Genomic DNA, 11338 nt, shown 5'->3' on the forward strand with positions numbered 1-11338 from the left:
ACAGGTTTAGGATTTAGGCTTCCCGCCGCCTCCCGTTACACACCAGACGTGCAAAATGCAGATAATAAAAAGATTATTTATTACACTCCTAATGCGTTTATTCTTATATTCATGCATTGTATATGCTAAAGTCCTATTTCTTGTACTTGTGTTTTACCCTATGAATAATACATCGACGTAATGGAAAAGCGCTTAACATTTTAGATATAATAATTATACAATAATGGGTTTGTTGCATGCAGCAGAAGTCTCGTGACCAGCAGATTTTAAAGCATATAGCTGTCTTGTTGTTTGTCTGTTTGATATAACGTTTGAGCTAATCAAGTTATCAACAAATTGGCATTGCACTAATGCTCGTTCTTCAATCTAGATAAAATTGATATACCAACATCACATTTCTTTATTTTTCCATATTGACGTCTGAATATCATATCTGTTGACGTATCGTTAATTTTATTTACGTCAGATTTGTCAAATTTATTCAGCATATTGAACAAATTTATAAATATTATATAATATTTATATGTATAGATACGTGTGTTGTAAAGAGATTATTACATTTGCATACAGAAATATCCACTGGTTCTGTAGCGGACTTCGAAAGTCGCGCAATATTTTGGCTGCAGAACTCATGCATATTTCTCAATCCAAAGATAATAACCTATAAATATCAAGACAACTTATATATTCATTTTGTTTCAAGGCAGACACGTTAGAATTTATTCCCTGGAGCGAGTAAATTTAAGTTTAGATTTAGAATGCACGCAGCATACTTGACTTAAGTTTTATTTTTCGTTTAGATAATTTTTAATGCAAAATTTAAATATATGTTGAAAGGAAAAGCTAAAAACATTTTTTATTTCATGAAATACTGACATGTTACTCTAGATACTTTTGAAAACAATTTAAAATTGCATAAATATTTTCAATATACCCTGAAATCCCGAAAATAAGCCGGTTTTGAAAATAAGCCGGTCTCGAAAATAAGCCACCATTTAACTACAGGCAAAAAGGGCTCATAAATAAGCCGCACTCAAAAATAAGCCGTCAAGTTTAATTCCCCACGTGTAATCCCGTTATGAATAAATGGTTATCCCGTTACGAATAAACGGTCAAGAAGGCACATGTGTTTACTTCAATACACTCGATGACACGCTTCTGTGAATGACATAATCTGACCTATTTTTAACCTTGTAATGATGTTTGAATATCTATAAATAGTTTCCTCAATTAGAACAATGTCAATGTGTTGCCCTCATATTTGCATGACTATATGTAATGTTTTTTTGTGAAATCTTGGATTTATCTCATGTTTTTGTATGTATACAAACTGAGAATTTATTGAATAAACTTGAAACTTGAAGTTTTTTGTATCAGTATTAAATAGTTTCAATGACTTCCCTGTCTCAAACATTTGTTGTCACGTCAGTTCTACTAATTAACATCATCGCCGGTCTTAATAACACAATGCAGTGTTTATCACGTATTGTGTAAGTTATTCATACCTGTTGGCCGATTAAATCAAATTTTTGCATTTGTTTGTTAAACCAGACAAAACTTTTTAATGGGTAATTATCTGTTAGTATCGGATTATTTTCATTACGAAATTGTAACAAATTGTAACAAAACTGGTATGTCAGAAGTATAAGTATTTACCGACGTCGATGTTTTTACTAAAAACATAATATATGACATCCATATCTTCACCATGGCAGTACTCGAAAATACGCCGGTTTTTAAACCGTTACTGAATATATGTACTCAAAAGTTCGCCGGACTCAAAAATAAGCCGGTCTCGATAATAAGCCACCAAATCCTTACGAAAATTTAAAATAAGCCGCGGCTTAATTTCGGGATTTCAGGGTATACAAAACAACTTCTACAAATTTTCCAGTATCTCATTTCTAACAAATTTAATATGAAATCACTGAGGTCGTAAAAAGGTAAAAAATCTTTTGCATATTCTCTACCAATGCTGGTCATTTCACATTTCGAAGGCCGAACGAAAAACTTTCATAACTCACTTTCATCAGAAATGTTTTTTTTTTTTCTTTGCATTATCGGTCTTTAATATCAAATGTCTGTAAAACCACAAAATACTGAGGCAAATAATTGAAAAAGTAACTGATATTATATGAAAACTGTTGTATTTTTTAGTTATATTCAGTTTTCCATTACGACAAAATTATAGAAACTCAATGATATGTACAAGAATTTAGTCAAGTTGTGATGTCCCAGAAATAAAGCTATTATAAAATGAAGAAAGCGTATTGATCTATTTTATTAGCTATTTTTCCGTTGATGAATACCATAACTTTTGCACATTAAATATGACTATTAATTTGTGGTCACCATTTAGACGAAGGATTAATTAACATTGATGAGTCACTTAATTTATTATATTTTCCTTATCAATAAGTTTAAAAAAACCAACAAAAAACAGAGTCAGTAGTTTGTGAGTATTTTGGTAATGTGGATTAAATTTGTAACAAGTCTATCCATTTAAAGACAAAATTGATTATTTTTATGCAATCTGGCCTTAAAATTTCTTTGTTTAAGTTAACCAGACCCTACCAGCAAAAACCCATTACCGACTGTTTAACTTTCACGCATTTGCTGCAAAATTGTCATAAAGCTAGCAAAAATGTGTCTCCTGTGAGATTGCAATGCATAAAGACTGATTAATTTGTCAAGTAGTCTTTTTCTATTATCAAAGTTTTAGGCGACTTTTCTCTGTCTCAAAAGTCAGTTAAATGCGGGTACTGTGAAAGTGACCAAGGGTATAAACTTACTGACATATGGTATTTGCATGAAACCTTAATAAATAGAATGTTATGTTATTTGTCTTACAATGTAAATGTTCTGTATACTATAGGTTTTGATTGGCAAACGTTGCGGTCATTTAACGTTTCACTTTATATGCTTCGAGATTAATTTCGGACATTCTGCATCTATACAATAACTTCCAAACAAATTAAAATTCTGTCCAAAATAATGTCAACATTATTAAGGTCAATGTATTCAATCTGTATTGAGTATTTTGCACTGACTGACCAGTTATTAGTGTAAACATAGAAGTTAAAGCCAAAAGTGAATCGATAAAACATTCTTCTGTTACGAAATTTTCTTACAGTATCAAACATCAAGAATGGTCCGACCAGGTAAACATCATAATTTGTATATCTATGAGTGAAGGGTTGTTTGTGAATAATGACAAGATCATTTATAATTGATTGATTTAGCAGAGAAATTATTGCTACCTGTAATGTCATTGTGTAACAGAAGGCACCATGAATGTATCTGTAGTGTATTGCATTAAACGCATTTGATTGATCTGCTACTGAACTCGATTAACATCAGTTACTACAATATTAATGTTCAATAACCTGATGTAGGGAAAGGTTAAGCATTTTAATTGTTTGTTATATCACGCGTTAGAATATACCTCATCAGTTTACGTCAATATTCGCTGAGGTTACTAGTATTTTGTATTATTTTTGCTTTTTGAGTATTTTGTTAGAACAAATTTAAAGGACCATTACGCAGAGTCAGATACATATTAGAAATGTATATTTCATTATTTTTATGATAATTTGTACATAACCACGTTATAATGAAAATGCTTAAAAAAAACCCTCACGATTTCTTTTGATGTTCAATCAGTTCTTCTTTTACATTTAGAGTCGATAGATACCTTGATAATTCTACAAGCTGAAGCTAAAACCCATTTTTTAAAAACCGCGATTGGCTTCTTTTTTGGTTCCACAAATTATATACGTTATAAAAATTGGATATGATAACCTTGGACGATATAAGATATGTTTCAAAAGACCTATCACAATTGACCAAGTAACAAAAATAGCCCACGTAAAATCACTGGATGTAGCCCAGTATTTCGTGGATGTTAATGTTGCACATTTTGCTTTCGCAATAAAACTGTTTCAGTCCGAAAATAAGTGTGTAGTAGTAGTAGTAGTAATAGTTTGGCAGTAGTAGTAGTAGTAGTAGCAGTAGAAGTAGTAGTAATAGTTTGGTAGTAGTAGTAGTAGTAGTAGTAGAAGTAGTAGTAGTAGTAATAGTTTGGTAGTAGTAGTGGTAGCGGTAGCGGCAGCGGTAATGATAGTAGTAGTAATGGTAGTGGTAGTGAAAGAGGTAGCAGTAGTAACAGCAGTTGTTGGTGTTATTGTTATTGTAGTATAAGTAGTGGTATTTGTAGTAGTAGTAGATGTAGTAGTAGTAGTAGTAGTAGTAGCAAAATTATAGCTCATTATATAGGTTATTATTGTTTCGTTTGTTAATTTCGACAGTTAAAATATTGTTTCAATTATAAATCAGTTTCTTGAAATAAGTTAGTGTTGACTAATATGGGGCTTGTCATCACTAATTAAACAATCGTCACTCTGCTGTTAAGAAGAATATTTACTGTCATACTAAGAAATATAGACAGACACCTTTGATTATGTACAAGGAGTGACAAAAATTTCATTGAAAATGAAAATCACTTTCTTTTATGTTAGTGTGTCCATTTATAAAAACGATTTTCGAAATACCTATCAACCAACCTATTACTGCAATTTGTGTAATTTGAATGATTTTAAAACTGTGTAAAGCAATTGCCACTGTAGTATTATTAATAGTTAGCAAAGTGTAGTTATCAAGCATTATCTATAAGAGGTTGATTGCAATTGTGCATGTGTATCGTTATTCATAACTGTTACCTCTATGTCTATATATACATGTTTTTCTCATTTAAAACCGCCATACAGATTGCGTATTGGCGATGAATATGTTTTTGCCAAATAAACTATTGAATTTAATTAAATATAAGACATTCCTATATACGATCTTAGATCGCTCAAGTAATGGTGGCGACAGACGATAGACTGACAAAACAGGCGATAGCTCTACTTGCTCAAGTTAGTAAAAATCAACACTATCGTATAAATTAAGAGAATAAATAAAAGTTTTTGCTATCAGAAGGTAGTTCTGAAAACAACAAATTAAGCCTTTAAGTAATGGCCTTTCAATCAATAAATTATTGGACACATTGAGCACAGTATTCCCTTATGAGAGATATTTTGAACGTTTTGCCAGTTCGTTTGAGATCATCAACCAAATAAATGAATTTTCCACTACTGATGTTGCTTGTATGAATACATCGTGAAAAGGAATGTTTGCAGAGTCCGTTTAAGTACAGATATTTCGTAAATATTCAAATTTGGACGTCAAAATTTGAGTTGGAAAATAAATGTTCAAAGCATAGTTTCAGACATCCAAATGATTCATTTGACGTTGACGAAAGATATATCAATAGACTTATAAAGTAAAGACTTCAGTATTGGATTTATACACTTCCAAATATTGACGAAATATACATTTACTGACTTATAAAGTAAAGACTTCATGTGTTGGATTTAACATTGATAAAAACAATAAAAAAGACAACTATAGACATAGTTACAATTTATGTTTATTTAACTTAAACACAAACCGCGAACAAAATTGTACTAAATATATTAGAGAATCAAGTAGAAAACGAAATGGTAAATTGCACCAACTCCTCGTGTGAGAAAGTAGAGTTAAAAAGCGGGTATGACTTGCCAGTCTATGGCTTGGATAGTGGTTCATTCTATTATCTCCATATTCCCGCGCTTTTTTGTATTTTCTGTAGTTTTTCTTGTGTTGTCACTGCATTGACATTGTCATTTCGAAATCGGGATTATAAAAAATTCTTTTCCTGGGCTAAAAGCGAACGTTTTGTGGTGTATTTGGCAATTTGCGACGGTGGTTTCAACATATTTCATAGCATGGACCATATGCAGTATGTCATTACAAAAGATCACGTGAGACCTAAAGAATTATGTGAGTTTTATGCCTTTTCACTGGCTGAATTCGTAGCATCGCAAACTTTGTTGGTAAATATCGTGGCAATAAATGCATTTACTTTGATGGTTTTAAAAAAGAATATAAATTTCGGCAAATATGATTGGAGGCTTTTGGCCTGGACTTTCGGACTCCCGTTTATCGGCGCAACAGCTGTTGCTGTAACTGGACAACTTGGACCGAATGGATCATCGTAAGTGGATTACATGACCTAGATATAAACTTCATATTTTATTCTTTAAAATGACAAACGAAATGTAAAAATACAGAAAACTAGAATGTGTCTGTAGGACACAGGGTGTGCCCCCCACTGGTACATTAGTCACAAATAAGGGGGCAATAATTCAAATGGTTGCAGTCTTAATGGGGTATAGCCTCAACAAGCATTTTATGAAAAGGGTTCATTATTCTAGGCCCTATACTTTTTGAGCTATGAGCATCACAAACAAAAAATCCACTATTCTGGCTATTTCAAGGGCCATTACTCTGTAATAAGAGTAAGATTCTCAAGAAGAATGCCAAGAGTGCAAGGCTACATCATGATAAAGACTCCTGCAAGGTTTCCTGAATTTACATCTAATATTTTTTGAGCTAGGCACATAATTAGGCGAAAAAGTGCATTTTTGTTTACTATTTCAGGGGCCATAACTTTAAAAATAGGGGTGGAACCAGCCAAAAAATTAGAGGTGTGCAAGATTTTACCATGATAAAGACTTATGCAAGTTTTCAACCATTTATATTAAATACTTTTTGAGCTAGGCGCGTCACAAGGTGAAAATGTGCATTTTTGACTATTTCAGGGGCCATAACTCTAAAAATAGGGGGCATAGCCAGAAGATAGATAGGAGGTACGCAAGTTCATATCTTGATATAGACTCATGCGAGGTTTCATCAATTTATATGAAATACTTTTTTAGCTAGGGGTGTCACAAGGTGAAAATGTGCATTTTTGACTATTTCAGGGGCCATAACTCAAAAAATAGGGGGCGGACCCAAAGAAAAATAGGAGGTGCGCAAGTTCTTATCATGATTAATACACATGCAAGGTTTCATGAATCTATATCAAATACTTTTTGAGCTAGGCGCGTCACAAGGTGAAAATGTGCATTTTTGACTATTTCAGGGGCCATAACTCAAAAATAGGGGGCGGAGCCAAATGAAAAATAGGAGGTGCGCAAGTTCATATCATGATCAAGTATCATGCAAGGTTTCATCAATTTATATGAAATACTTTTTGAGCTAGGCGTGTCACAAGGTGAAAATGTGCATTTTTGACTATTTCAGGGGCCATAACTCTGAAAATAGGGGGCGGACCAAAATAAAAAATAGGAGGTGCGCAAGTTCATATCATGATTAATATACATGCAAGGTTTCATGAATCTATATCAAATAGTTTTTGAGCTAGGCGTGTCACAAGGTGAAAATATGCATTTTTGACTATTTCAGGGGCCATAACTCTGAAAATAGGGGGCGGACCAAAATGAAAAATAGGAGGTGCGCAAGTTCATGTCATGATTAATACACATGCAAGGTTTCATGAATCTATATCAAATAGTTTTTGAGCTAGGCGTGTCACAAGGTGAAAATGTGCATTTTTGACTATTTCAGGGGCCATAACTCTAAAAATAGGGGGCGGAGCCAGACGAAAAATAGGAGGTGCGCAAGTTCATATCATGATAAAGACTCATGCAAGATTTCATGAATTTATATCAAATACTTTTTGAGCTAGGCGTGTCACGAACTTCGGACGGACGGACGCACGGATGCACGGACAAGACCAAATCTATATGCCCCCACCACTCATGGGGGGCACAAAAATATATTTATCTTGTCTTAAATGACGTAATACATCTTTTAAATTAAAAAAAAAATCTTGTGTTGAAATCAACATTCAGGTATTTAAACCAAAGGATATTTTTACAAAATACAAGTCTTAAATTGTTTTGAAATTACTGTATCCTGTCAGTAAAACGTGAGCGGGATGCTTTCAGTTCTGATTACACTTATTTTTCGGCGTCTGCTTTCCTGTAAATTTTTATTCAAATCGTTTGAAAAATCAGTTAAATGCATTCTCTTGAATCAGACATCATCTTTCTTATTTAGACAAATATATGATCATTATTTTCACAAGAAAGGAAAAAAGTATAAAATCCTGACAGTAACATTTGGAAATCCGTATAAATACGTTTACAATATCATTCTTTTTGCTGACATAACTTCATTTTGCGTTTAAATATTTCAGTTGCTTTTTTGACGGTGTAACAGCGGGAACAGCCAATATTTGTTTCACGACAGTTCCACTTCTGCTCGTTCTAATAATGAACAGCGTCATGTATGCAGTAACATGGAAACGAATCCGGGAAGAAACACATAATCTACATACGAATTTACGGATCCAGAATATAACGAAAAAATCCAAACGTGCTGCGAAAAATATGTCAATGTTCGTAGTTGCATTCTTTATACAGTGGGGACCACTGTCCTTATTTGGAATATGGGGACTGATAGATGTAAACATACCTTTACCATTGTTTCACATTGTTACAGTATTTTGCAACATTGGGGGTTGCTTGAATCTCATTATCTACCTTATCATTAGGCGTAGACATTCGAGAGAAAAACGCAAGGCGAACGAGGATACGCAGGTGAACTCTTGTGAGTTGAAAACAGTATGCAACGACGCAGGCTGTGTTCCTATTGTAAAAACGTAATACTCAGGGAACCAAACAAAATTTTTTATTCAACCAAAATGAAAAGAACACTGGTAAGTTAATTACGGATTAGTTTAAAATTATTTTCTTAAACTTGTTTAGGACAAATCGAATTCATGCCAATGTCAATGTTATAAAAAAAATTCCAAGGGAGGAGAGCATCATTCCTATCTCTATAAGATCTTACTTTGTCATGAATATTCTTATTGAAATGCAGAGTTATATATATTTTTGTTATTACTGTATAATAGACATGTTTGTGAAATAAAACAAGTATGGTATGGTATGGTATGGCATGGCATGGCATGGCATGGCCTGGCACAGCATGCTATGCAGCTATGCTATGATATGTAGGGCTAAAGGAGACTTGCCTATCCTCGTTTAATAATATAATCCATTTTATATCCGACACACACACATTCTGAACCACAAAATGCGTTCTCAATATAGGTAATAAATCGAGGTTTGAAACGAATTTTACCTGTACGAAATTTTACAGCTGTAAAAGATCTGTATTTTGTTCAAAATTAGTCATGATGATCTCAATTTTACACCTGTAGATTTTGAAAAATGTACATTATTTTAAGGGATGAAATCAGAAGTACGAGAAGTTTTAAGATGAATTGTAATACTCTAGAAAGGGTAGCAATTGCATCACTATCTCAAAATTCTTCAAGACTTGGATATATCTTGTAGCATTATGGGGTTTTCTTAAGTATATAAAAGTTTTAAGGAGTTTTGGATTTCATTTATATTAGGGATTTTGATATTAATGAAATACTTTTAAAATGTTTAAATTTGAAATTCTCTTATTAATTTAAGTATGTTAAATGTTTAAAGTTTTCTCTAAAAGTTTAATACGCCTGTCAATTATGTCAATATATTATATGCCACAGGGTCATATCATATTTATTATTCAATATATTTACGGAAAGAAACAAATATACCCAGACTTAACTCGGAAATGCACGAGGAAATAAAGTTGTATTGCACAAGCGTGTCTAGTATCTCTCCTGCATATAAGCGTATGTTTTGTGATGTAAAATCAGATAGAGTCGGGACAGATAGCTAGATAGGCTGAGGGTTACTTATACACTCTGTCAGTTATTTATTTGTATGGTTAAAAATTTTATCTATGCTGAACTGTATACTTCATGAAATAAATTGATATTGAAACTTTAAACTTATATTTGTGTTACTCTACAATCTTGAAAATGTTTCAATGCAAATTAATGGCAAACTTACTTAAGGGTTAATAAATAATGATTAAATAAAAGGTTTTAATAAAAATATGAATTACAACAATTTTGCAACTGAAATTGATGTAAAGTGGTGGCGGAACATTTTATGGAGACCATTGTTACTTGAGTTAAACAGTTTTGCATAACTTACTTTTTTTTAGAATAGTTAGATACAAGATGTACACTTTCACTGTAAAAAGTATAAATAACACTTTTATAAATAAAGTTTCAGTTATTTATTCAGATAAATGACATAAACAGAGGTTAAACATTTTGTAAATCTAATCATCTCCTGCAGAAGTCAACATATTAGCTTAGTATTCAGATAAAGCATTGTAAAAATACACACGGCATTAATATTGTAGTATTAAAGGAGATGTACACGGTAACACAATGAGTGTTTTACATTTTGATGTAACGGTTATGACGACTGATGATGAGTCCTATATAAGGCCATGTAGTTCAATTATTTGTGAACGGATTTCTTTCAAATTCTATATACAAAATAATGTATCATATTAGACTTACTTCTTTAAAATTTAATTCCAATTGATAACATATACAGTATAGATGTATAAAACTAAACAAATAAGTATACCTGTAAAATCCAAATTCACAAAATGGCAAAACGCAAAATTTCTAATAATGTAAAATGTAACTGAATCACTGAACAGTTTGTACGTCCAAGTAATTATTACTTCGTGTGTTCTCCCATGGCTCTTACAACATACGCACACACCTTTGCTTCATTATCAGCAAGTAATTCCGGACGACCAGTTTAGAAATATTCCTGTGCGCTGAAATTACTGCCGAAGGCTAGCGAAGCTGGACACATATCTGCCGAAGACTCGGGCAAACCGAAAATAAAATGACTCAATATTGAAAGTTCACTGATAAATGTACATTTGTATTATAATTTATTTTAAATTGATTCATTTTTTTAAATATTTGCAGTTAGTCCGCCCGCTTAGCTCAGTAGGGAGAGCGTTGGTCTACGGATCGCGGGGTCGCGAGTTCGATTCCCGGGCGGGCCGAATGTTCTCCGTGACGATTTGATAAAAGATATTGTGTCTGAAATCATTTGTCCTCCAACTCTGATAATTCATGTTGGGAAGTTGGCAGTTACTTGCGGAGAACAGGTTTGTACTGGTACAGAATCCAGGAACACTGGTTAGGTTAACTGCCCGCCGTTACATGACTGAAATACTGTTGAAAAACGGCGTTAAACCCAAAACAAACAAACAAACAAATAAACAAATATTTGCAGTCAAAATATCGTTATATAAATAAAGTCCGATTTACTTACGTAAATGTCCCGATTGCTCGACCGCGCTCTTGGATATTCATCTTAAACAGTACAATTTACCAACATTTACCCGTGCAAATTGTTGAAATCGTGCAGGTACCAGGCGCAAAACTGCTGGATCGTCACGGTTGAAAGATTTTATAATTTCTATACAGCTAAAGTATTCAAACAATTTTATGTATAGTATGAAACTAATA

The 11338-nt window shown here is 32.8% G+C and overlaps 1 protein-coding gene across 1 annotated transcript; it reads left to right on the forward strand.

Annotated features, from left to right (window-relative positions):
- Positions 1 to 5256: 5256 nt before the first annotated feature.
- On the forward strand, positions 5257 to 9689 carry LOC123562504 (uncharacterized). Its single transcript, XM_045355139.2, has 2 exons — positions 5257 to 6076; positions 8102 to 9689. Exons 1-2 carry the CDS (start codon positions 5541 to 5543, stop codon positions 8592 to 8594), a joined length of 1029 nt encoding a protein of 342 aa, XP_045211074.1. The 5' UTR covers positions 5257 to 5540; the 3' UTR covers positions 8595 to 9689.
- Positions 9690 to 11338: the final 1649 nt, after the last annotated feature.

Source organism: Mercenaria mercenaria, chromosome 2, assembly GCF_021730395.1.
Source record: "Mercenaria mercenaria strain notata chromosome 2, MADL_Memer_1, whole genome shotgun sequence".
In the NCBI taxonomy this organism is placed as follows: domain Eukaryota; kingdom Metazoa; phylum Mollusca; class Bivalvia; order Venerida; family Veneridae; genus Mercenaria; species Mercenaria mercenaria.